This window comes from Pelodiscus sinensis, unplaced genomic scaffold (assembly GCF_049634645.1).
Source record: "Pelodiscus sinensis isolate JC-2024 unplaced genomic scaffold, ASM4963464v1 ctg201, whole genome shotgun sequence".
Lineage (NCBI taxonomy): Eukaryota > Metazoa > Chordata > Testudines > Trionychidae > Pelodiscus > Pelodiscus sinensis.
In genome coordinates, this window is record NW_027465967.1 from 74706 (window position 1) to 99140 (window position 24435).

Sequence of the window (24435 nt, forward strand, 5' to 3'; positions counted from 1 at the left end):
GCCAGGAGCACCCCACAGCCAGGGCCCTGCCCCTCCCCAGCACGCCCCCTGCTGGGCCAGGCCAGGAGCTCCCCCACAGCCAGGGCCCTGCCCCCTCCCCCCTCCCCACCACGCCCCCTGCTGGGCCCGGCCAGGAGCACCCCACAGCCAGGGCCCTGCCCCTCCCCCCTCCCCACCACGCCCCCTGCTGGGCCCGGCCAGGAGCTCCCCCACAGCCAGGGCCCTGGCCCCTCCCCCCTCCCCACCACGCCCCCTGCTGGGCCCGGCCAGGAGCACCCCACAGCCAGGGCCCTGCCCCCTCCCCCCTCCCCACCACGCCCCCTGCTGGGCCCGGCCAGGAGCACCCCACAGCCAGGGCCCTGCCTCTCCCCCCTCCCCACCACGCCCCCTGCTGGGCCAGGCCAGGAGCTCCCCCACAGCCAGGGCCCTGCCCCCTCCCCACTGCGCCCCCTGCTGGGCCCGGCCAGGAGCACCCCACAGCCAGGGCCCTGCCCCTCCCCCCTCCCCACCCCGCCCCCTGCTGGGCCAGGCCAGGAGCTCCCCCACAGCCAGGGCCCTGCCCCCTCCCCACTGCGCCCCCTGCTGGCAGAGGCAGGAACAGGGGAACACACGGTTGAAGCGGCTTTATTTACACGCACTGATTTGCAGTCACTGCTGTACCCCCCCTTGTACACAGCCGCCCCCCACTCCGGGCACCGGCCCACCCACCCTCACGTGAGCCAATCACAACATCCCCCAGGCTCCCACTGAACAGTGGGCCTGTCCTGGTGAGCCCAGTCCGCCTGTGAATTCATCTTCCTTAGTGTCACCATACAGATTAGGCAGGTGTGGCCATCTCCCTGGATACTGGGCAGCAAAGTCCTGCCCCTGCACAGCTGGCCCAGGTTCCAAGTGTGGTCTCCATAGCAACGTCACAGTGACACCTCAGCCCCTAGTGGGGGGCAAGGTTTGCGATTGGTCTCCATGGAAACTGTCCCAGAGCTCCGCCCCTCAGTGTGTCTCCACGGAGGTGATGCTGCAAGGCCCCGCCCCAGGGCTGGTATGGCGCCCCGCCCCCAGGATAGTGGGGGGGTCCCGGCCAGAGCTGGGGAGGGCTCAGTCCCAGCCGTTGTCCTTGATCATGTGGCTCAGCTCGATGATGAATTTCCCCTCCTTGTACTTCTGGCTGCTCTCGAAGGCTTGCTCCTGTGGGGACAGAGCCGGTCAGCCCCCGGGCCCGACCCCTGGCACCAGGCCGGGCTCAGTGGCGGCAGGGCCGGGCCAAGGGGGCTGCAGCCCGGGGCTGATGGCCATTGTCCGTGGGGAAGAGGTCCCTGTGAGCCAGGCCTTGGCCAGCTGCTCATGCAGCCGGCGGATAGCACAAAGCGAACAGCAGGCTCTGCTGCTGTGGGGCTGCCCGTCCGCACGCGCCTGTGCACGGCCCAAAGCTTATTCCGCACCCGAGGGAAGGTCGGTGGGGAGCAGCGGCCCGGGCCCCCACTCACGTATTTCCAGCCCAGCGTGGTCTTGCAGCTTTCGCAGTAGATGTCGGACACTGCATGTAGCCCTGTCAGCAGCACCCGCTCCTCCGCCGGCCCACAGCCCACGTTCACCCTGCAGGAGAGGGCAAAGGTCAGCACCCGCACCCCTGGGTCCCCCTCCTAGCACAGTCTCCCATCCCCACGCCCAGTGCCCCCATACTCACACCGAGTTGAAGAGGTACGCGCGGCCCTGACTCCCTTGGAAAGACTAGAATAAATGACAAGAGCATCATTAGCCAGTGAGCCCCAATCCCCCCCAGTCGCCCAACTCTCCCCCTGGGGTCGGGCTTCCTCCTCCGCCCTCCATGCAGCCCCCACCAACAATCAGCCCAGACTCATCTTCCCCTCCACCAAATGGGCGGGAGTGAGGGGCACCGGCAGGGCGGGGGGGTGCCGTGGGGCGGGAGTGAGGGGCACAGGCCCAGTCTCCTCTGTGTTGTTAACTTAAAGGCACAACAACCACTTCCTTCCCCTTCCCCTTCCCCTTCCCCTTCCCCAGGCTGCAAGCTTCCCCCAGCAGTGACCTTGGAGATGAGGTCATCGTGGCTGGCCAGATGTGCCCGGCAGTGCACACAGCTGTATCTGCGGTGACAGTTGTCCAGGTAGGCCTGGAAAGTCTTGGGCTTGGAAAGCCGGACCATGGTGCCCGGCAGGGCTGCTGCCCGGCCTGGCCTGGCCTCTGGGAGCACTGGGCCTGTGGGGCGGGTGTGCAGCAGTAACTGTAAGGCAAACACACAGGTGTGAGCAGTGCCCTGTGCTGCGAGCTTCCCCCAGCAGTGCCCCCGCCACACCTCCCCTGCGCTGCGAGCTTCCCCCAGCAGTGCCCTACACTGCAAGTCGTGCAACCACTGTCCCGCTCCTGCGCTGTGAACTCCCCTAGCAGTGCCCCCGCCACACCTCCCCCGCGCTGCGAGCTTCCCCCAGCAGTGCCCCGCCACACCTCCCCCGCGCTGCGAGCTTCCCCCAGCAGTGCCCCGCCACACCTCCCCCACGCCGCAAGCTTCCCCCAGCAGTGCCCCGCCACACCTCCCCCGCGCTGCGAGATTCCCCCAGCAGTGCCCCCGCCACACCCCCCCACGCCGCGAGCCACCCCCAGCAGTGCCCCGCCACAACTCCCCCGCGCTGCGAGCTTCCCCCAGCAGTGCCCCCGCCACACCTCGCCCACGCCGCAAGCTTCCCCCAGCAGTGCCCCGCCACAACTCCCCCGCGCTGCGAGATTCCCCCAGCAGTGCCCCGCCACACCTCCCTCACGCCGCGAGCTTCCCCCAGCAGTGCCCCGCCACAACTCCCCCGCGCTGCGAGCTTCCCCCAGCAGTGCCCCGCCACACCTCCCTCACGCTGCGAGCTTCCCCCAGCAGTGCCCCCGCCACACCTCCCTCGCGCTGCGAGCTTCCCCCCAGCAGTGCCCTACACTGCGAGTCATGCAACCACTGTCCCGCTCCTGCGCTGTGAACTCCCCTAGCAGTGCCCCCGCCACACCTCCCCCGCGCTGCGAGCTTCCCCCAGCAGTGCCCCCGCCACACCTCCCCCGCGCTGCGAGCTTCCCCAGCAGTGCCCCCCGCCACACCTCCCCCGCGCTGCGAGATTCCCCCAGCAGTGCCCCCGCCACACCTCCCCCGCGCTGCGAGCTTCCCCCAGCAGTGCCCCGCCACACCTCCCCCGCGCTGCGAGCTTCCCCAGCAGTGCCCGCCACACCTCCCCCACGCCGCAAGCTTCCCCCAGCAGTGCCCCGCCACACCTCCCCCGCGCTGCGAGATTCCCCCAGCAGTGCCCCCGCCACACCCCCCCCACGCCGCGAGCCACCCCCAGCAGTGCCCCGCCACAACTCCCCCGCGCTGCGAGCTTCCCCCAGCAGTGCCCCGCCACACCTCGCCCACGCCGCAAGCTTCCCCCAGCAGTGCCCCGCCACAACTCCCCCGCGCTGCGAGATTCCCCAGCAGTGCCCCGCCACACCTCCCTCACGCCGCGAGCTTCCCCCAGCAGTGCCCCGCCACAACTCCCCCGCGCTGCGAGCTTCCCCCAGCAGTGCCCCGCCACACCTCCCTCACGCTGCGAGCTTCCCCAGCAGTGCCCCCGCCACACCTCCCTCACGCTGCGAGCTTCCCCCAGCAGTGCCCTACACTGCGAGTCATGCAACCACTGTCCCGCTCCTGCGCTGTGAACTCCCCTAGCAGTGCCCCCGCCACACCTCCCCCGCGCTGCGAGCTTCCCCCAGCAGTGCCCCGCCACACCTCCCCCGCGCTGCGAGCTTCCCCCAGCAGTGCCCCGCCACACCTCCCCCGCGCTGCGAGCTTCCCCCAGCAGTGCCCCGCCACACCTCCCCCACGCTGCGAGCTTCCCCCAGTAGTGCCCCCGCCACACCTCCCCCACGCCGCACCCCGCCACACCTCCCCCGCGCTGCGAGCTTCCCCCAGCAGTGCCCCGCCACACCTCCCTCACGCTGCGAGCTTCCCCCAGCAGTGCCCCCGCCAAACCTCCCTCACGCTGCGAGCTTCCCCTAGCAGTGCCACTAGCCCTTCCCTGCGCTGCAAGCAGTGCCACCACCGTTGCACTGCGAGCTCCCCCCAGCACTGCCCCCACCAGCCCTCCACCAGTGCCACCAGTCCTCGCACTGCAAACAGCGCCACCACCGTCCCTCCCTGCGCTGCGAGCTTCCCCCAGCAGTGTCCCCGCCGCCCCTCCCCCGCGCTGCGAGCCTCCCCCAGCGGTGTCCCCGGGGACACACCTCCGATCCTGCCCGGGCTGTGCGCCCTCCCCGCAGCCGCCGAGGCCGGGCCAGGGAACGGCAGCTGGGAAATGGGGCGCTGGGGGCCCAGCGCCTCTGGCGGAGGGGGAGGGCAGGACCCCCCTCCAGCCCGCGGCTCCTGCGCTTGTTTACAGACCAGCTGGCAGCCCCCGCCCCGCTCCCAGGAGCCCCCGCGCCGCCGCAGCCGCCAACCGGAAGGCGGCATGCAAATGAGAGTCTTAAAGGGGCAGCGCCGAGCATGGGGTGGGCCCCCAATATCGGGCGGTCCGGGAGAGCCCAGCTAGGGCTCCCCTCCCCTCCCCTCCCGTCCCGCGCCCCTCGCCCGGGTATCACGGCGCCTGGCTTGGGCCCCACAGCCGCGCCCCAGCCCCCCGCGGAGACAGAGACACACCAGTCACTGCAAAGGCAAATGTATTCATGGCCCCGCCCCTCGCAGCCCCCCCCCGGAATGGAGCAGTGCCCCTCGCAGCCCCCCCCGGAATGGTGCAGTGCCCCTCGCAGCCCCCCCCCGGAATGGAGCAGTGCCCCTCGCAGCCCCCCCCCCGGAATGGTGCAGTGCCCCTCGCAGCCCCCCCCGGAAAGGAGCAGTGCCCCTCGCAGCCCCCCCCCGGAATGGTGCAGTGCCCCTCGCAGCCCCCCCCCCCCGGAATGGAGCAGTGCCCTCGCAGCCCCCCCCGGAATGGTGCAGTGCCCCTCGCAGCCCCCCCCCGGAATGGTGCAGTGCCCCTCGCAGCCCCCCCCGGAATGGTGCAGTGCCCCTCGCAGCCCCCCCCCCGGAATGGAGCAGTGCCCCTCGCAGCCCCCCCCCCCGGAATGGAGCAGTGCCCCTCGCAGCCCCCCCCCGGAATGGTGCAGTGCCCCTCGCAGCCCCCCCCCCCGGAATGGTGCAGTGCCCCTCGCAGCCCCCCCCGGAATGGTGCAGTGCCCCTCGCAGCCCCCCCCGGAATGGTGCAGTGCCCTCGCAGCCCCCCCCGGAATGGAGCAGTGCCCCTCGCAGCCCCCCCCGGAATGGAGCAGTGCCCCTCGCAGCCCCCCCCCGGAATGGAGCAGTGCCCTTCGCAGCCCCCCCCCGGAATGGTGCAGTGCCCTCGCAGCCCCCCCAGAATGGTGCAGTGCCCCTCGCAGCCCCCCGGAATGGTGCAGTGCCCTCGCAGCCCCCCCAGAATGGTGCAGTGCCCCTCGCAGCCCCCCGGAATGGTGCAGTGCCCCTCGCAGCCCCCCCAGAATGGTGCAGTGCCCCTCGCAGCCCCCCCCCCGGAATGGTGCAGTGCCCCTCGCAGCCCCACTGTAATGATGCAGTGCCCCTCGCAGCCCCCCCAAATGGTGCAGTGCCCCCTCGCAGGCCCCCCCCCGGAATGGTGCAGTGCCCCCTCGCAGCCCCCCCCAGAATGGTGCAGTGCCCCCTCGCAGCCCCCCCAGAATGGTGCAGTGCCCTTCACAGCCCCCCCCGGAATGGTGCAGTGCCCCTCGCAGCCCCCCCAGAATGGTGCAGTGCCCCTCGCAGCCCCCCCGAATGGTGCAGTGCCCCCTCGCAGCCCCCCCAGAATGGTGCAGTGCCCCTCGCAGCCCCCCCGGAATGGTGCAGTGCCCCTCGCAGCCCTCCACCACCGCCCTGCAGTGCCCCCACATAGCTCCCCACCGTAACCGTGTGCAGTGCCCCCTCGCAGCCCCCACTGTAATGGTGCAGTGCCCCTCGCAGCCCCCCACCACAACCCTGCAGTGCCCCCGCGCAGTCTCCACACGCAGCCATGCAGTGCCCCTTGCAGCCCCCCCACTGCTGTACTGTGCCCCCACACAGCTCCCCACCATAACCGTGTGCAGTGCCCCCTGGCAGCCCCCCACTGTAACCGTGCAGTGCCCCTCGCAGCCCCCACTCTGAGAATGGCCAGGGGCAGAACCTGGTTCCCTATCAGGTACCCCAGAAGGGAGAGCAGCAGGGCTCCCTGGAGCTGGTGCATGGGTGGCCAGCAAGGCCAGTCCCGCCATCAGCAGCGCCCCCGCCCCAGCCTCTGCACTGGCGGTGCACGTCCACACACGCTCCGCTGCGCCCAACAACTTTTATTCTGCACAGGAATAGAGATGAGAGGAGACACCGGGCAGCAGCCTCATCATTCATCCTTCTTGCCCTGCGCAGGCGGGGGGTGGGTGTCAAGGTAGCGACGCAGCAGGGTGGGGTAGTCGGACATGACCCCCGACACCCCGTAACTAAACGCCTCTTCGAAATCCTGCTCCTCGTTCAGAACCCACAGCACAACCTGGTGCCAAGGGGAGGCATGAGAGCAGCCCTGCCGGTGCCCCCCGCTCCTGCCCCCAGCCCTGCCGGTGCCCCCCGCTCCTGCCCCCAGCTCCTTCCGGTGCCCCCTGCTCCTGCCCCCAGCCCTGCCAGTGCCCCCACACCTGCCCCCAGCCCTTGCCGGTGCCCCCCGCTCCTGCCCCCAGCCCTGCCGGTGCCCCCCGCTCCTGCCCCCAGCCCTGCCGGTGCCCCCTGCTCCTGCCCCCAGCCCTGCCAGTGCCCCCCACACCTGCCCCCAGCCCTTGCCGGTGCCCCCCGCTCCTGCCCCTGCTGCTGCCCCCAGTCCTGAGGGTGCCCCTCACTCTCGCCCCACAGCTCCTGCCAGCCCAGCCCTGCCCCCAGCCCTGCTGGTGCCCCCACTCTTGACCCTGCCAGCCCTGGGACCTCACCTGAATGCCTCTGTCTTCCAGATGTTTGAAGAGTTTTCTCTCTCATGGTGACCCTGGGGGGTGGGGCACAGAGTCAGAAATTGGGGGCTGCTGCCTCCTCCGTCCCCAGGTTTCCTAATACTAATGATGCGAACAGCAGCCCGGCCTCCCTTCCTCTAAGCAGGGGTGCAGGGGAGACCTGTGGGGGGTGAAAAGGGGTAGGGGTGCCCCCCACTCACATGTGGGTGAATCTTGCCAGCAGGTCCCCCAGGCATCCTTTGGGCACCGGGAAGTAGGTCCTGAGAGAGAGGGAGGTGGGGTTAATTGGCCCCAGTTACCCCGTCCCCCCAGGCGCCCCGGCCCCACACACCGGTTGATGATGGAGGGGGAGCGGGCACTGGAGGAAGGACTCCCTCAGCGGCACGAAGGGCAGCAGGCCGGTGTAGTAGAGCAGCAGGAGCAGCAGGCCGCGCTGGACGGAGAAGATGTAGGGCATGTCGGGGTTCTGGGGAGAGCAGAGGGGAGGCTGCTGTGAAGGTGGGGAGGCCAGGGAAGGGTAAGGCAGGGGGTGGCTGGGAGGACAGACGGACGGGAGGTGGCTGGGCAGATGGACAGGCTGGAGGCGGCTGGGTGGACATTGGGAAGGGACAGACATACCGCCGCCTTGCACTTCTTAAGGACTTTGCTGTTGAAGGATGCCCAGACAGTGATGTGGGAGCGATGGTAACACCGGACGAGCTCAGCCACCTGGGGGTAGGACAGGGAGACAGTCAGGATCCGGGGGTCTCTCCCGGCTCCGGGAGCAGAAGGGGGGCTGGAGCGGGGCGCTGGGGGTCTCTCCCGGCTCCGGGAGCGGAAGGGGGGGCTGGAGCGGGGCACCGGGGGTCTCTCCCGGCTCCGGGAGCGGTAGGGGGGGCTGGAGCGGGGCGCCGGGGGTCTCTCCCAGCTCCGGGAGCGGAAGGGGGGCTGGAGCGGGGCACCTGGGGTCTCTCCCGGCTCCGGGAGCGGAAGGGGGGCTGGAGCGGGGCCTCGGGGTCTCTCCCGGCTCCGGAGCGGAAGGGGGCTGGAGCGGGGCTCCGGGGTCTCTCCCGGCTCCGGGAGCGGAAGGGGGGCTGGAGCAGGGCTCCGGGGTCTCTCCCGGCTCCGGGAGCGGAAGGGGGGCTGGAGCGGGGCGTCGGGGTCTCTCCCGGCTCCGGGAGCGGAAGGGGGGCTGGAGCGGGGCGTCGGGGTCTCTCCCGGCTCCGGGAGCGGAAGGGGGGCTGGAGCGGGGCGTCGGGGTCTCTCCCGGCTCCGGGAGCGGAAGGGGGGCTGGAGCGGGGCGTCGGGGTCTCTCCCGGCTCCGGAGCGGAAGGGGGGCTGGAGCGGGGCGTCGGGGTCTCTCCCGGCTCCGGGAGCGGAAGGGGGGCTGGAGCGGGGCGCCGGGGGTCTCTCCCGGCTCCGGGAGCGGAAGGGGGGCTGGAGCGGGGCGCTGGGGGTCTCTCCCGGCTCCGGGAGCGGAAGGGGGGGCTGGAGCGGGGCTCCGGGGTCTCTCCCGGCTCCGGGAGCGGAAGGGGGCTGGAGCGGGGCTCCGGGGTCTCTCCCGGCTCCGGGAGCGGAAGGGGGGCTGGAGCGGGCTCCGGGGTCTCTCCCGGCTCCGGGAGCGGAAGGGGGGCTGGAGCGGGGCTCCGGGGTCTCTCCCGGCTCCGGGAGCGGAAGGGGGGCTGGAGCGGGGCTCCGGGGTCTCTCCCGCTCCGGGAGCGGAAGGGGGGCTGGAGCGGGGCGCTGGGGGTCTCTCCCGGCTCCGGGAGCGGAAGGGGGGCTGGAGCGGGGCGCTGGGGGTCTCTCCCGGCTCCGGGAGCGGAAGGGGGGCTGGAGCGGGGCTCCGGGGTCTCTCCCGGCTCCGGGAGCGGAAGGGGGGCTGGAGCGGGGCTCCGGGGTCTCTCCCGGCTCCGGGAGCGGAAGGGGGGCTGGAGCGGGGCGCCGGGGTCTCTCCCGGCTCCGGGAGCGGAAGGGGGGCTGGAGCGGGGCGCCGGGGTCTCTCCCGGCTCCGGGAGCAGAAGGGGGGCTGGAGCGGGGCGCTGGGGGTCTCTCCCGGCTCCGGGAGCGGAAGGGGGGCTGGAGCGGGGCTCCGGGGTCTCTCCCGGCTCCGGGAGCGGAAGGGGGGCTGGAGCGGGGCTCCGGGGTCTCTCCCGGCTCCGGGAGCGGAAGGGGGGCTGGAGCGGGGCTCCGGGGTCTCTCCCGGCTCCGGGAGCGGAAGGGGGGCTGGAGCGGGGCTCCGGGGTCTCTCCCGGCTCCGGGAGCGGAAGGGGGGCTGGAGCGGGGGCTCCGGGGTCTCTCCCGGCTCCGGGAGCGGAAGGGGGGCTGGAGCGGGGCTCCGGGGTCTCTCCCGGCTCCGGGAGCGGAAGGGGGGCTGGAGCGGGGCTCCGGGGTCTCTCCCGGCTCCGGGAGCGGAAGGGGGGCTGGAGCGGGGCTCCGGGGTCTCTCCCCGGCTCCGGGAGCGGAAGGGGGGCTGGAGCGGGGCTCCGGGGTCTCTCTCCCGGCTCCGGGAGCGGAAGGGGGGCTGGAGCGGGGCTCCGGGGTCTCTCCCGGCTCCGGGAGCGGAAGGGGGGGCTGGAGCGGCGTCCGGGGTCTCCCTGCATGCTCATCGGGGCACACAGATGCCGGCGCGGCGCTCCCTGTGCGGTAGCTGGGCTTGCAGGCCCGAACGCCTGGGTCCCTCACCTTCCGGATCAGCTCGTCGTCATCCTCCTTGATCTCCACGTTGACGGGCAGGTGGGGGAAGCGCTGGAACACCTCCTCCAGGCGCGGGATGCGGTGGTCGGCGCCATGCGCCAAGGCCCCTGGCGGGGAGGGAGGGTGCTCAATGGGTGGGGTGGGGGCCTGGATCCCGGGTGCAGGGAGGGGAGATTTGGCACTTACCAGGCGAGAAGGTCACCTCCAAAGGGTCCCTGTAGGGGGGCAGGTCCTGGGGGGGAGAGGGGCAGCGTCACAAGCACAGGGGTGGGGGGAGCTCAGCTCATGGGCCTGGTGGGGGCTGACCAGGAGGATGGGGGCCCCCAACTCACATTGCTTGAGGTTCCCATGGGGTGTCTAGGGGGCCTGGGAGAGCTTGGGGTGGTCCAAGTCCCAGAGAGCGGAGGCCTATGGGGTCTGGGTGGGGGCTAGGTGCAGTGATGGTGTTACTGGGTGGCCGGGGGGGTGGTTGATGTCACTGGGGGTGTAGCTTGGAGGCAGGGTGGGGGTGTCATTGGGGGGGCAGGGCAGGGGCTGGTGTGGCTGGGAGGCAGGGTGGGGGTTGGGTGCAGTGGGGGGCTGGGCAGGGGCTGGTGCGGCTGGGGGGCAGGGTGGGGGTGTCATTGGGGAGCAGGGGCTGGTGTGGCTGGGAGGCAGGGTGGGGGTTGGGCGCAGTGGGGGTGTCATTGGGGGCAGGGGCTGGGTGCAGTGGGGGGCTGGGCAGGGGCTGGTGCGGCTGGGAGGCAGGGTGGGGTTTGGGTGCAGTGGGGGGCAGGGCAGGGGCTGGTGTGGCTGGGAGGCAGGGTGGGGGTTGGGCGCAGTGGGGGGCAGGGCAGGGGCTGGTGCGGCTGGGAGGCAGGGTGGGGGTTGGGCGCAGTGGGGGGCAGGGCAGGGGCTGGTGCGGCTGGGAGGCAGGGTGGGGGTTGGGTGCAGTGGGGGGCAGGGCAGGGGCTGGTGCGGCTGGAGGCAGGGTGGGGGTTGGGTGCAGTGGGGGGCAGGGCAGGGGCTGGTGTGGCTGGGGGGCAGGGTGGGGGTTGGGCGCAGTGGGGGGTGTCATTGGGGGGCAGGGGCTGGGTGCAGTGGGGGGCTGGGCAGGTGCTGGTGCGGCTGGGGGGCAGGGTGGGGGGTTGGCGCAGTGGGGGGGCAGGGCAGGGCAGGGGCTGGTGTGGCTGGGGGGCAGGGTGGGGGTTGGGTGCAGTGGGGGTGTCATTGGGGGGCAGGGGCTGAGTGCAGTGGGGGGCTGGGCTGGTGCGGCTGGGGGGCAGGGTGGGGGTTGGGTGCAGTGGGGGTGTCATTGGGGGGCAGGGGCTGGGTGCAGTGGGGGCTGGGCAGGTGCGGCTGGGGGGCAGGGTGGGGGTTTGGGTGCAGTGGGGGTGTCATTGGGGGGGCAGGGGCTGGTGCGGCTGGGGGGCAGGGTGGGGGTGTCATTGGGGAGCAGGGGCTGGTGTGGCTGGGAGGCAGGGTGGGGGTTGGGTGCAGTGGGGGTGTCATTGGGGCAGGGGCTGGGTGCAGTGGGGGTGTCATTGGGGGGCAGGGGCTGGGTGCAGTGGGGGGCTGGGCAGGGGCTGGTGCGGCTGGGAGGCAGGGTGGGGGTTGGGCGCAGTGGGGGGCTGGGCAGGTGCTGGTGCGGCTGGGAGGCAGGGTGGGGGTTGGTTGCAGTGGGGGGCAGGGCAGGGGCTGGTGTGGCTGGGAGGCAGGGTGGGGGTTGGGCGCAGTGGGGGTGTCATTGGGGGGCAGGGGCTGGGTGCAGTGGGGGGCTGGGCAGGTGCTGGTGCGGCTGGGGGGCAGGGTGGGGGTTGGGTGCAGTGGGGGTGTCATTGGGGGGCAGGGGCTGGGTGCAGTGGGGGGCTGGGCTGGTGCGGCTGGGGGGCAGGGTGGGGGTTGGGTGCAGTGGGGGGCAGGGCAGGTGCTGGTGCGGCTGGGGGGCAGGGTGGGGGTTGGGCGCAGTGGGGGTGTCATTGGGGGGCAGGGGCTGGGTGCAGTGGGGGGCTGGGCTGGTGCGGCTGGGGGGCAGGGTGGGGGTTGGGTGCAGTGGGGGTGTCATTGGGGGGCAGGGGCTGGGTGCAGTGGGGGGCTGGGCAGGTGCGGCTGGGGGGCAGGGTGGGGGTTGGGCGCAGAGGGGGCGTGGCCGAGCCGGGCTCTCACCGCGTAGTCCAGGTCCCGGATGTTGTGGTCCCAGCCTGCCTGGCGCCGCAGGTTCTGGTCGTGGGACACCACCACGTGCCCGTCCCGCGTGCGCTGGCAGTCCAGCTCCAGCAGCTGCGCGCCCTGGGCCACCGCGCTGCGGGGAGAGGGGGGTCAGCGGGCGGGGAGAGGGGGTCAGCGGGCGGGCGGGGGGGAGAGAGAGTCAGTGGGCGAGCGGAGGGGGGGTCAGCGGGCGGGCGGGGAGAGGGAGGGAGAGGGGGTCAGTGGGCGAGCGGAGGGGGGGTCAGCGGGCGGGCGGGGAGAGGGAGGGAGAGGGGGTCAGCGGGCGAGCGGAGGGGGGTCAGCGGGCGGGCGGGGAGAGGGAGGGAGAGGGGGTCAGCGGGGCGAGCGGAGGGGGGTCAGCGGGCGGGCGGAGGGGGTCAGTGGGCGAGCGGAGGGGGGGTCAGCGGGCGGGCGGGAGAGGGAGGGAGAGGGGGTCAGCGGGCGAGCGGAGGGGGGTCAGCGGGCGGGCGGGGAGAGGGAGGGAGAGGGGGTCAGCGGGCGAGCGGAGGGGGGTCAGCGGGGCGAGCGGAGGGGGGTCAGCGGGCGAGCGGGGCGGGAGAGGGGGTCAGCGGGCGGGCGGGCGGAGGGGGGGTCAGCGGGCGGGCGGGGCGGAGGGGGGGTCAGCGGGCGGGCGGGGGGGAGAGGGGGTCAGCGGGCGGGCGGAGGGGGTCAGCGGGCGAGCGGGGCGGGAGAGGGGGTCAGCGGGGCGGGCGGGCGGAGGGGGGGTCAGCGGGCGGGCGGGGGGGAGAGGGGGTCAGCGGGTGGTGGGGGGGAGAGAGAGTCAGTGGGCGAGCGGAGGGGGATCAGCGGTGCGGGCGGGGAGAGGGGGGGACGAGGGGGGTCAGCGGGCGAGCGGCGGGGGGGGAGAGAGAGTCAGTGGGCGAGCGGAGGGGGGGTCAGCGGGCGGGCGGAGGGGGTCAGCGGGGCGAGCGGGGGCAGGAGAGGGGGTCAGCGGGCGGGCGGGGGGGGAGAGGGGGTCAGCGGGCGGGCGGCGGAGGGGGGTCAGCGGGCGGGCGGGGAGAGGGGGGAGGAGGGGGTCAGCGGGCGAGCGGGGGGGGAGAGAGTCAGGGGGCGAGCGAGGGGGTCAGCGGGCGAGCGGGGCGGGAGAGGGGTCAGCGGGCGGGCGGGCGGAGGGGGGGGTCAGCGGCGGGGCGGGCGGAGGGGGGGTCAGCGGCGGGCGGGGGGGAGAGGGGGTCAGCGGGCGGGCGGGCGGAGGGGGGGTCGCGGGCGGGCGGAGGGGGGGGGGTCGGGCGGGCGGGGGGGGAGAGGGGGTCAGCGGGCGGGCGGCGGGGCGGGAGAGGGGGTCAGCGGGCGGAGGGGGGGGGGTCAGCGGTGCGGGCCGGAGGGGGGGGGTCAAGCGGGCGAGCGGGGGGGGGGAAGGGGACCGGGGGGGGTCACTCACTGGGTAAAAGCCTCCAGCGTGTTCTCGATCCTCTCGCCGCAGCCTGAGGGCGGGGGGGGCGGATGCTCCGGTTACAGACCCCGGCCCCGGGTGTGCGGGGAAGGGGTCTGTGTCTCGGCGCAGGTAGGCGGAGCCGGTTCCGGCACCTGCCGCCTCCCCCCGGACCCCCCCCCCCCCCGCCCGCCCGTTGTCCCGGCACCTGCCGCCTCCCCCCGGACCCCCCCCCCCCCGCCCGCCCGTTGTCCCGGCACCTGCCGCCCTCCCCCCGGACCCCCCCCCCCCGCCCGCCCGTTGTCCCGGCCACCTGCCGCCCTCCCCCCCGGACCCCCCCCCCCCGCCCGCCCGCCCGTTGTCCCGGCACCTGCCCCCCGCCTCCGCCCGGACCCCCCCCCGCCCGCCCGTTGTCCCGGCACCTGCCGCCCTCCTCCGGACCCCCCCCCCCGCCCGCCCGTTGTCCCGGCACCTGCCGCCCTCCCTCCGGACCCCCCCCCCCGCCCGCCCGTTGTCCCGGCACCTGCCGCCTCCCCCCGGACCCCCCCCCCCCCGCCCGCCCGTTGTCCCGGCACCTGCCGCCTCCCCCCCGGACCCCCCCCCCCGCCCGCCCGTTGTCCCGGCACCTGCCGCCCTCCCCCCGGACCCCCCCCCCCCCGATCGCCCGCCCGCCCGTTGTCCCGGCACCTGCCGCCTCCGCCCGGACCCCCCCCCCGCCCGCCCGTTGTCCCGGCACCTGCCGCCCTCCCCCCGGACCCCCCCCCCGATCGCCCGCCCGCCCGTTGTCCCGGCACCTGCCGCCTCCCCCCGGACCCCCCCCCGCCCGCCCGTTGTCCCGGCACCTGCCGCCTCCCCCGGACCCCCCCCCGCCCGCCCGTTGGCACCTGCCGCCCTCCCCCCGGACCCCCCCCCCCCGATCGCCCGCCCGCCCGTTGTCCCGGCACCTGCCGCCTCCCCCCGGACCCCCCCCCCGCCCGTTGTCCCGGCACCTGCCGCCTCCCCCCGGACCCCCCCCCCCGCCCGTTGTCCCGGCACCTGCCGCCCTCCCCCCGGCCCCCCCCCCCCCCGCCCGTTGTCCCGGCACCTGCCGCCCTCCCCCCGGACCCCCCCCCCCGCCCGCCCGTTGTCCCGGCACCTGCCGCCCTCCCCCCGGATCCCCCCCCCCCCGCCCGTTGTCCCGGCACCTGCCGCCCCTCCCCCCAGCTCACCCCCGCGGTGGGCCACGTGGCGGCAGGGGAAGGGGGGCGGCCGAGGCCGGTGCAGCAGCTGGGGCCGGCGTCGGAGGCAGAGCGAGGCCAGGACGAAGCCCCCCAGGGCCGGGAGCGCCAGCAGCAGCCCGGCAGCCATGGCGCGGATCGGGGCCGGTCGGGCCGGTCTGGGCGCGGTGGGGCAAAGGCCGGTGGGGCGGCGCAGCTACCCACGCGGGACCCGCCCCCAGCAGACACGGCTGAGCTCCAGAGGGTTTATTGGGGTCTGTACAGCTCCACAGAGACACCCAGGCAGGTCCAGGGGCAGGGACCAGCCACGTGCACACAGGTTGGCAGCCAGACAGAGAAACTGAGGAAGAGAACGGGAGTGGGAGCTCCTCCTGCCCCCCAACAGCCTTGGATCTGGGCTCTCCCCCCCCACTCCAGAAGGAGAGTGGGGGCTAGTGGTTAGAGGGGCCTGGGTTCTCTCCCAGCTCAGGAGGGGAGTGGGGGTTAGTGGGGGGGGCGGGAGCCAGGACTCCAGAAGGGGAGTGGGGGTGGGAGCAGGCCATCTTGTGTCTCCCAGCTCAGGAGGGAGTGGGGGTTAGTGGGGGGGGGGGCGGGAGCCAGGACTCCAGAAGGGGAGTGGGGGTGGGAGCAGGCCGTCTTGTGTCTCCCAGCTCAGGAGGGGAGTGCGGGTTAGTGGGGGGGGGGGGCGGGAGCCAGGACTCCAGAAGGGAAGTGGGGGTGGGAGCAGGCCGTCTTGTGTCTCCCAGCTCAGGAGGGGAGTGGGGGTTAGTGGGGGGGGGGCGGGAGCCAGGACTCCAGAAGGGGAGTGGGGGTGGGAGCAGGCCGTCTTGTGTCTCCCAGCTCAGGAGGGGAGTGGGGGTTAGTGGAGGGGGGGCGGGAGCCAGGACTCCAGAAGGGAAGTGGGGGTGGGAGCAGGCCGTCTTGTGTCTCCCAGCTCAGGAGGGGAGTGGGGGTTAGTGGGGGGGGGCGGGAGCCAGGACTCCAGAAGGGAAGTGGGGGTGGGAGCAGGCCATCTTGTGTCTCCCAGCTCAGGAGGGGACTGGGGGCTAGTAGTTGGGTGGGGGGGCTGGGAGCGAGGACTCCAGGAGAGTGGGGGGTGGGAGCAGGCCGTCTTGTGTCTCCCAGCTCAGGAGGGGACTGGGGGCTAGTAGTTGGGTGGGGGGGCTGGGAGCGAGGACTCCAGGAGAGTGGGGGTGGGAGCAGGCCGTCTTGTGTCTCCCAGCTCAGGAGGGGACTGGGGGCTAGTAGTTGGGTGGGGGGGGCTGGGAGCGAGGACTCCAGGAGAGTGGGGGTGGGCGCAGGCCGTCTTGTGTCTCCCAGCTCAGGAGGGGACTGGGGGCTAGTAGTTGGGTGGGGGGGCTGGGAGCGAGGACTCCAGGAGAGTGGGGGTGGGCGCAGGCCGTCTTGTGTCTCCCAGCTCAGGAGGGGAGTGGGGGGTTAGTGGGGGGGCGGGAGCCAGGACTCCAGAAGGGGAGTGGGGGGTGGGCGCAGGCCGTCTTGTGTCTCCCAGCTCAGGAGGGGACTGGGGGCTAGTAGTTGGGTGGGGGGGGCTGGGAGCGAGGACTCCAGGAGAGTGGGGGTGGGCGCAGGCCGTCTTGTGTCTCCCAGCTCAGGAGGGGAGTGAGGGGGGGCAGAGCTGAGGGCTGGAGCCAGCACGCCCAGGTTCTCCCTGGCTCTGGGAGGGGAGTGGGGCCTGGTGGGTAGAGCAGGGGCCTGGAGCCAGCACTCTCGGGGTCTCAGGGAGGGGACGGTTGCCAGTGGGCTAAGGAGGGGGCCTTTCAGGCTGAGGTGTCAGGCTCTGCCTTAGCCCTTTGAAGGGAGGTGGCTCCCCCAAGGAGGGGGAGGGACAATACAAATCTCGGGCCACTTCTGGCCCTGTTCTCGGGGGAGCCCCCAACCCTGGCTCGCCAATGAAGCCGGGGGCCCCGGGACGGGCAGCAGGAGAAACTAGGGCAGGCGGGGCAGGGAGGCCGGGCTGGCCTGCACCATCCCCACCCGGCGCCACGGCACAACCCGCAGCCGGGCGGCAGGAGGGGTCCGGGGGGCCGAGCGCGACTGGTGATGAGTTAGAAGCGAGATTCCCCCTCCACGGCCAGGAGTGGGGGCACCGGGTCCCCCGGCTCCAGAGTCACAGCCACATTGCGAAGCAGTTACACAGCACGACGGCAGGGCCGGGCCGGCCAGTCCCAGCGGCGCCCGGCGCAGGCTCCGGTCCGAAACCTCCGCCACGGGCAGGTCTAGGCTGGCGCGCGGCGGGCCTGGGCCGGAGAGAGGCAGTGAGCCCGGCGAGTGCCCCGGCGCGCCCCCCATTCCCTGCCCCCCCGCCGGCGCCTGCCCAGTGCCCCCCACCGGCGCCCCCCATTCCCCGCCCCCCCCAGCCTGCCCCTGCCCAGTGCCCCCCGCCAGCGCCCCCCATTCCCTGCCCCCCAGCCAGCGCCTGCCCAGTGCCCCCCGCCAGCGCCCCCCATTCCCTGCCCCCCAGCCAGCGCCTGCCCAGTGCCCCCCCGCCAGCGCCCCCCATTCTCCGCCCCCCCCAGCCTGCCCCTGCCCAGTGCCCCCCGCCAGCGCCCCCCATTCCCTGCCCCCCAGCCAGCGCCTGCCCAGTGCCCCCCCGCCAGCGCCCCCCATTCCCCGCCCCCCAGCCAGCACCTGCCCAGTGTCCCCCCGCCAGTGCCCCCCATTCTCTGCCCCCCCAGCCAGCCCCTGCCCAGTGCCCCCCGCCAGCGCCCCCCATTCCCTGCCCCCCCAGCCAGCCCCCGCCCAGCACCCCCCAGCCAGCCCCCACCCAGCACCCCCCATTCTCAGCACCCCCCAGCCAGCCCCTGCCCCCGAGCAGCTCCCACCCAGCGCCCCCCAGCCAGCCCCCACCCAGTGCCCAGCCTCTGCCCAGTGCTGGGTGGGAGTGGGTGTCCCCGGAGGGGCAGGAGGCACTGACCAGCGCTCACGGCCCCTGGTAGCCTGGCTGGAACCGCGCCGTCTCCTCGAAGATCAGCTCCTTCAGCTTCTCCTTGGGCAGGTCGTCCAGCTCCATGTCGAAGGTGAAGGGCTCTTCGGCCACTGGCTGCAAAGAGAGCGGGGCCGTGAGCCAGGCGGGGACCCCCCAGCCCTACCCGCCCCCCCGAGCCGGGGCCCTACCTCATCGGAGGGGTCATAGTACTGCTCCAGGTAGGGGTGCGCCAGCGAGTCCTCCACAGTGATGCGCTTGTTGGGGTTAAAAGTTAGCATCTTGTCCAGCAGGTCGAGGGCTGCGGGCGAAAGCAGGGTGAGGGGGGAAGAGCAGGACTGGGTGTGGGGCAGGGTGAGGGGGGGAAAGAGCAGGACTGAGTGTGGGGCAGGGTGAAGGGGGGAAGAGCAGGGCTGGGTGAGGGGGGAAGAGGAGGGCTGGGTGAGGGGGGGAAGGGCAGGGCTGGGTGGGGGGCAGGGCGAGGGGGGAAGGGCAGGGTGGGGGGCAGGGCGAGGGGAGGAAGGGCAGGGCTGGGTGGGGGGGCAGGGTGAGGGGAGGAAGGGCAGGGCTGGGTGAGGGGCAGGGTGAGGGGGGAAGAGCAGGGCAGGACGAGGGGGGAAGAGCAGGGCGAGGGGGGAAGAGCAGGGCTGGGTGAGGGGCAGGGTGGGGGGCAGGGCGAGGGGGGAAGAGCAGGGTGAGGGGGGAAGGGCAGGGCTGGGTGAGGGGGCAGGGTGAGGGGAGGAAGGGCAGGGTGAGGGGGGGAGAGCGGGGCAGGGTGAGGGGGGGAGAGCGGGGCAGGGTGAGGGGCAGGACGAGTGGGGGAAGGGCAGGGCGGAGGGAAGGACAGGGCTGGGTGGGGGGCAGGGCGAGGGGGGAAGGGCAGGGCTGGGTGAGGGGGGGAAGAGCAGGGCTGGGTGAGGGGCAGGGTGGGGGGCAGGACGAGAGGGGGGAAGGGCAGGGCGGGGGGCAAGGCGAGGGGGGAAGGGCAGGGCTGGGTGAGGGGGGAAGAGCGGGGCAGGGCGAGGGGGAAGAGCAGGGCGAGGGGGGAAGGGCAGGGCTGGGTGAGGGGGGGAAGGGCAGGGCTGGGTGAGGGGGGAAGAGCGGAGCAGGGCGAGGGGGGAAGAGCAGGGCGAGGGGGGGAAGGGCAGGGCTGGGTGAGGGGGGAAGAGCGGAGCAGGGCGAGGGGGGAAGAGCAGGGCGAGGGGGGAAGGGCAGGGCTGGGTGAGGGGGGAAGAGCAGGGCTGGGTGAGGGGCAGGGTGGGGGGCAGGACGAGAGGGGGGAAGGGCAGGGCGGGGGGGAAGGACAGGGCTGGGTGGGGGGCAAGGCGAGGGGGGAAGGGCAGGGCTGGGTGAGGGGGGAAGAGCGGGGCAGGGCGGGGGGGAAGAGCAGGGCGAGGGGGGAAGGGCAGGGCTGGGTGGGGGGCAAGGCGAGGGGGGAAGGGCAGGGCTGGGTGAGGGGGGAAGAGCGGGGCAGGGCGAGGGGGGAAGAGCAAGGCGAGGGGGGAAGGGCAGGGCTGGGTGAGGGGGGGAAGGGCAGGGCTGGGTGAGGGGGGGAAGGGCAGGGCTGGGTGAGGGCGGAAGAGCGGGGCAGGGTGGGGGGGGGGTAGGGAAGGGCTGGGTGAGGGGGGGAAGGGCAGGGCTGGGTGAGGGCGGAAGAGCGGGGCAGGGTGGGGGGGGGTAGGGAAGGGCTGGGTGAGGGGGGGAAGGGCAGGGCTGGGTGAGGGCGGAAGAGCGGGGCAGGGTGAGGGGGGGCAGGGAAGGGCTGGGAGTGGGGCAGAGCGAGGGGCAGGGAGTCTGGACACCTGGGTGCTCTCCCAGCTCGCGAGGGGGAGGACCCTCACCTTTGGGGTCGGCCTTGGGGAAGAGCTTGGGCCAGGGCACCTTGGTCTTGTGGGGCAGGGACTGCAGGTAGTTTCGCGCCTTCATGTTGATGATGCAGTTGAGGTCGTCCTGCGAGGGGGAGCCCAGGATCCCTGCGCAGGGGAGGAGTCAGGAGTCGCCAGGCCTGGCCCCCTCCGAGCCAGCTCCACCCCGCACTGACAGACCCCCCCCCCCCCGCCCCCTGCCCCGCCCCGCCCCTCACCCAGGATGTGGTTGAGCTGGTCCAGGTAGTGCTTGCCGGGGAAGATGGGCCGGTTGGACAACATCTCAGCCAGGATGCAGCCCACTGACCAGATGTCGATGGATTTAGTGTAGCCCTGCGGGCAGAGGAGAGCAGGTCAGAGGGGGCAGGACAGGGGCCCCCAGAGGGCCCCCTGGCTACGCATGTTTCACTGCCTGGAGAAAAGGACAGTCCAGGCCAAGGAATGACAGTGCCCCTAGTACCAGGGTGGACCCAGGAGTCCTGGGTCTCCAGCCTGCCTGCTGCGGGCGCAGGAGCGGCACCGGGGTCTGACGAGCATCGGTGCCCCGGGCTCCGCGCCGGCTCCCCCGGAGGCTGTGGCAGCACGGAGAGCCGCTGGGGCTGGGACCGGTGCCGCGGTTACATCCCCCAACATCCCCAACACCCAGTGCCTGGCCCTCGCCCAGCACTCCCTGAATCACAGCTAGAGCCAGCTTCCAGCCCCACACCTTGGAGTTGAGCATGATCTCGGGGGCCCGGTACCAGCGGGTGGCCACGTACTCCGTCAGGAAGCCGGTGTGGTCGTGCTCGGGGTCGGCAATGCGAGCCAGCCCAAAGTCACAGATCTGCAGCGGGGAGGAAGGTTAGCTGAGCTGCCCGCCCCCCTGGAGCCCAGGGAACGCAGCAGTGGAGGCAGAGACACAGGGAGGTGTGAAGGGGGATCGGTGGGGGTGGGGCGCAGTGCGGGGGTGTGCGTGCAGCAGGGCTGAGGGCTGGTTGGGGACGGGGTGGGGTGTGACCGAGGGCTGGATGGGGTCAGAGGCATGGTCATGACTGAGGGCTGGTTGGGGGTGTGCAGCCGGGGGCGGGGCCTATGGCTGGTTGGGGGTGGGACACGCCACCAGGGGCGGGGTGGGAGCTGAGAGGGGCGGGGCCGAGGGCGGGCCCACCTTGAGGTCGCACGTGGTGTTTGATGAGCAGGTTGCTGGGCTTGAGGTCGCGGTGCAGCACGTTGGACTGGCCGGGGGCGGGGCGGAGGGGGCAGGGCCGAGGGGCGGGGCTGGGGCGGGCCCACCTTGAGGTCGCACGTGGTGTTGATGAGCAGGTTGCTGGGCTTGAGGTCACGGTGCAGCACGTTGGACTGGCTGGGGGCGGGGCGGAGGGGGCGGGGCCGGGGCGGGGCGGGCGGGGGCCACCTTGAGGTCGCACGTGGTGTTGATGAGCAGGTTGCTGGGCTTGAGGTCGCGGTGCAGCACGTTGGACTGGCCGGGGGCGGGGAGGGGCGGGGCGGAGGGGGCGGGGCGGGCCCACCTTGAGGTCGCACGGTGGTGTTGATGAGCAGGTTGCTGGGCTTGAGGTCGCGGTGCAGCACGTTGGACTGGCCGGGGGCGGGGCGGAGGGGGCAGGGCCGAGGGGCGGGGCCGGGGCGGGCCCACCTTGAGGTCGCACGTGGTGTTGATGAGCAGGTTGCTGGGCTTGAGGTCACGGTGCAGCACGTTGGACTGGCCGGGGGGCGGGGCGGAGGGGGCGGGGCCGAGGGGCGGGGCCGGGGCGGGGCCACCTTGAGGTCGCACGTGGTGTTGATGAGCAGGTTGCTGGGCTTGAGGTCACGGTGCAGCACGTTGGACTGGCCGGGGGCGGGGCGGGGCCGAGGGGGCGGGGCCGAGGCGGGCCCACCTTGAGGTCGCACGTGGTGTTGATGAGCAGGTTGCTGGGCTTGAGGTCGCGGTGCAGCACGTTGGACTGGCCGGGGGCGGGGGCCGAGGGGCGGGGGCGGGGCCGAGGGGCGGGGCGGGCCCACCTTGAGGTCGCACGTGGTGTTGATGAGCAGGTTGCTGGGCTTGAGGTCGCGGTGCAGCACGTTGGACTGGCCGGGGGCGGGGCGGAGGGGGCGGGGCCGAGGGGCGGGGGCGGGGGCGGGGCGGGCCCACCTTGAGGTCGCACGTGGTGTTGATGAGCAGGTTGCTGGGCTTGAGGTCGCGGTGCAGCACGTTGGACTGGCCGGGGGCGGGGCGGAGGGGGCAGGGCCGAGGGGCGGGGCCGGGGCGGGCCCACCTTGAGGTCGCACGTGGTGTTGATGAGCAGGTTGCTGGGCTTGAGGTCACGGTGCAGCACGTTGGACTGGCCGGGGGCGGGGCGGAGGGGGCGGGGCCGAGGGGCGGGGCCGGGGCGGGCCCACCTTGAGGTCGCACGTGGTGTTGATGAGCAGGTTGCTGGGCTTGAGGTCGCGGTGCAGCACGTTGGACTGGCCGGGGGCGGGGCGGGGGCGGGGCGGGGGCGGGGCCGAGGGGCGGGGCGGGCCCACCTTGAGGTCGCACGTGGTGTTGATGAGCAGGTTGCTGGGCTTGAGGTCGCGGTGCAGCACGTTGGACTGGCCGGGGGCGGGGCCGAGGGGCGGGGCCGGGGCGGGCCCACCTTGAGGTCGCACGTGGTGTTGATGAGCAGGTTGCTGGGCTTGAGGTCGCGGTGCAGCACGTTGGACTGGCCGGGGGCGGGGAGGGGCGGGGCGGAGGGGCGGGGCCGAGGGGCGGGGCGGGCCCACCTTGAGGTCGCACGTGGTGTTGATGAGCAGGTTGCTGGGCTTGAGGTCGCGGTGCAGCACGTTGGACTGGCCGGGGGCGGGGCCGAGGGGGCGGGGGCGGGGGCGGGGCGGGCCCACCTTGAGGTCGCACGTGGTGTTGATGAGCAGGTTGCTGGGCTTGAGGTCGCGGTGCAGCACGTTGGACTGGCCGGGGGCGGGGCGGGGCCGAGGGGGCGGGGGCGGGGCGGGGCCGAGGGGGCGGGGCGGGCCCACCTTGAGGTCGCACGTGGTGTTGATGAGCAGGTTGCTGGGCTTGAGGTCGCGGTGCAGCACGTTGGCCGAGTGGATGTACTTGAGGCCGCGCAGGATCTGGTACAGGAAGTAGCAGATGTGGTCGTTGCTCAGCTGCTGCGTCTTCAGCAGCTTGTACAGGTCGGTCTCCATCAGGTCCTGCACGATGTAGCTGGGGGCGGGGTCAAGGGGCACAACGGCCGCGGGGCGGGGCGCGCGCGGGGGGCGGGGCGCGCGGGCGCGCGCAGGGGCCGGCGCGGGCGCGCGCAGGGGCGGGGCAGGATACACGTCGCGCATGTGCTCGATGGCGGCGGCGCGCAGCACGTCGTTGATGCCGATGATGTTCTCGTGGCGGAAGCGCAGCAGGATCTTGATCTCGCGCAGCGTGCGCTGGCAGTACGTCTGGTGCTCGAACGGGCTGATCTTCTTGATGGCCGCGCGCGCCTTGCTCACGTGGTCGTAGGCGGAGCTGCGGGGACGGGAGGGGCGGGGTTAGCGCCGCGCCCCGCAGCCCCGGGGGGGGGGGCCCGGGCGGCGGGGGGGCGCTCACCAGACCATGCCGTACGCCCCCTCCCCGATGTACTGCAGGTCCGTGTAGCGCGGCCCCACGTCGAACACCTGCCCCTTCACCGACTCCACCCCCAGCTTGGGCGCCCCCGGCACCGGCCCGGGCCCCCCCGGGGCCGCCGCTGTCGCCGCCGCCATGGCCGCTGCGCTCCGATCCCGCTGCCGCAGCCGCACCCGGAACCGCCCCGCCCGACGGCTCTGCGCAGGCGCACGGGCTGCCCGACGGCCCGCGTCACGTCGCCGCCATCCGCTACGCGCCCGGATTGGAGCGCTGCTTCTGACGTCATCGAAAGGCGGAAGTGCTGTGCCCTGTCATTCGCTTCTGCCGCTTTAGGCCCCGCCCCCAGACCCAGTCTACGGTACTAGGCCACGCCCTCGCTCGAGGAGCTCCTCTCCGACCACGCCCACTGTTCCACCTGGCCACGCCCCTGCCCACGCCGGCACCTTGCCGGGTGTTCCCCGGCCCCCCCCCCCAGCCTCAGGGCCCCCCGGGTCTGATTCCCCGGCCCCTCCCCCCCCCCCCAGCCTCAGGGCCCCCCGGGTCTGATTCCCCGGCCCCTCCCCCCCCCCAGCCTCAGGGCCCCCCGGGTCTGATTCCCCGGCCCCTCCCCCCCCCCAGCCTCAGGCCCCCCGGGTCTGATTCCCCGGCCCCTCCCCCCCCCGCAGCCTCAGGGCCCCCCGGGTCTGATTCCCCGGCCCCTCCCCCCCCCCCAGCCTCAGGGCCCCCCGGGTCTGATTCCCCGGCCCCTCCCCCCCCAGCCTCAAGGCCCCCCGGGTCTGATTCCCCGGCCCCTCCCCCCCCCCCAGCCTCAGGGCCCCCGGGTCTGATTCCCCGGCCCCCCCCCCAGCCTCAGGGCCCCCCGGGTCTGATTCCCCGGCCCCTCCCCCCCCCAGCCTCAGGGCCCCCCGGGTTTGATTCCCCGGCCCCTCCCCCCCCAGCCTCAAGGCCCCCCGGGTCTGATTCCCCGGCCCCTCCCCCCCCCCCAGCCTCAGGGCCCCCCGGGTCTGATTTCCCAACACCCCCCAGCCTCAGCCCCGGGGCTGGTGGGGGGTAGTTAGGGGTCCCAAGCAGGGCATGGGGGACAGGTGGGGGGGTGCAAGGGGATGCTGGTGAGGGGTAGTTAGGGGTCCCAGGCAGGGCATGGGGGACAGGTGGGGGGGTGGAAGGGGATGCTGGTGAGGGGTAGTTAGGGGTCCGAGGCAGGGCATGGGGGACAGGTGGGGGGGTGGAAGGGGATGCTGGTGAGGGGTAGTTAGGGGTCCGAGGCAGGGCATGGGGGACAGGTGGGGGGGTGGAAGGGGATGCTGGTGACGGGTAGTTAGGGGTCCCAGGCAGGGCATGGGGGACAGGTGGGGGGGTGGAAGGGGATGCTGGTGAGGGGTAGTTAGGGGTCCGAGGCAGGGCATGGGGGACAGGTGGGGGGGTGGAAGGGGATGCTGGTGAGGGGTAGTTAGGGGTCCCAGGCAGGGCATGGGGGACAGATGGGGGGGTGCAAGGGAATGCTGGTGAGGGGTAGTTAGGGGTCCCAGGCAGGGCATGGGGGACAGGTGGGGGGGTGGAAGGGGATGCTGGTGAGGGGGAGTTAGGGGTCCCAGGCAGGGCATGGGGGACAG

General features: G+C 73.6%; 2 protein-coding genes across 2 annotated transcripts; both read right to left on the bottom strand.

Annotated features, from left to right (window-relative positions):
- Nucleotides 1-607: 607 nt before the first annotated feature.
- LOC142825559 (uncharacterized) lies at nt 608-14566 on the bottom strand. The gene is given in 16 exon segments (XM_075917411.1): nt 608-1185; nt 1485-1593; nt 1685-1728; nt 2045-2239; nt 4246-4827; nt 6478-6521; nt 6949-7001; nt 7167-7226; nt 7298-7314; nt 7316-7432; nt 7585-7674; nt 9628-9746; nt 9826-9871; nt 11785-11920; nt 13229-13271; nt 14428-14566. Coding segments are annotated over 16 exon segments (1884 nt in total). The 3' UTR covers nt 608-1095.
- Nucleotides 14567-14667: 101 nt separating this feature from the next.
- On the bottom strand, nt 14668-23066 carry MAPK3 (mitogen-activated protein kinase 3). The gene is made up of 9 exons (XM_075917417.1): nt 22805-23066; nt 22541-22723; nt 22237-22426; nt 19952-20068; nt 19464-19578; nt 19222-19353; nt 17572-17681; nt 17372-17497; nt 14668-16694 (listed from the first exon to the last, which is right to left on the bottom strand). The coding sequence occupies exons 1-8, from the start codon at nt 22957-22959 to the stop codon at nt 17378-17380; spliced, it is 1122 nt and encodes a 373-aa protein (XP_075773532.1). The 5' UTR covers nt 22960-23066; the 3' UTR covers nt 14668-16694; nt 17372-17377.
- Nucleotides 23067-24435: the final 1369 nt, after the last annotated feature.

Coding starts and splice junctions, on each gene's coding strand:
- MAPK3 (XM_075917417.1), bottom strand. CDS start 22,959: ATGGCGGCGGCGACAGCGGCGGCCCCGGGGGGGCCCGGGCCGGTGCCG. Junction 22,724..22,804: donor GGGGCGTACGGCATGGTCTG/GTGAGCGCCCCC, acceptor CCGTCCCCGCAG/CTCCGCCTACGACCACGTGA. Junction 17,498..17,571: donor ACTATGACCCCTCCGATGAG/GTAGGGCCCCGG, acceptor CTCTCTTTGCAG/CCAGTGGCCGAAGAGCCCTT.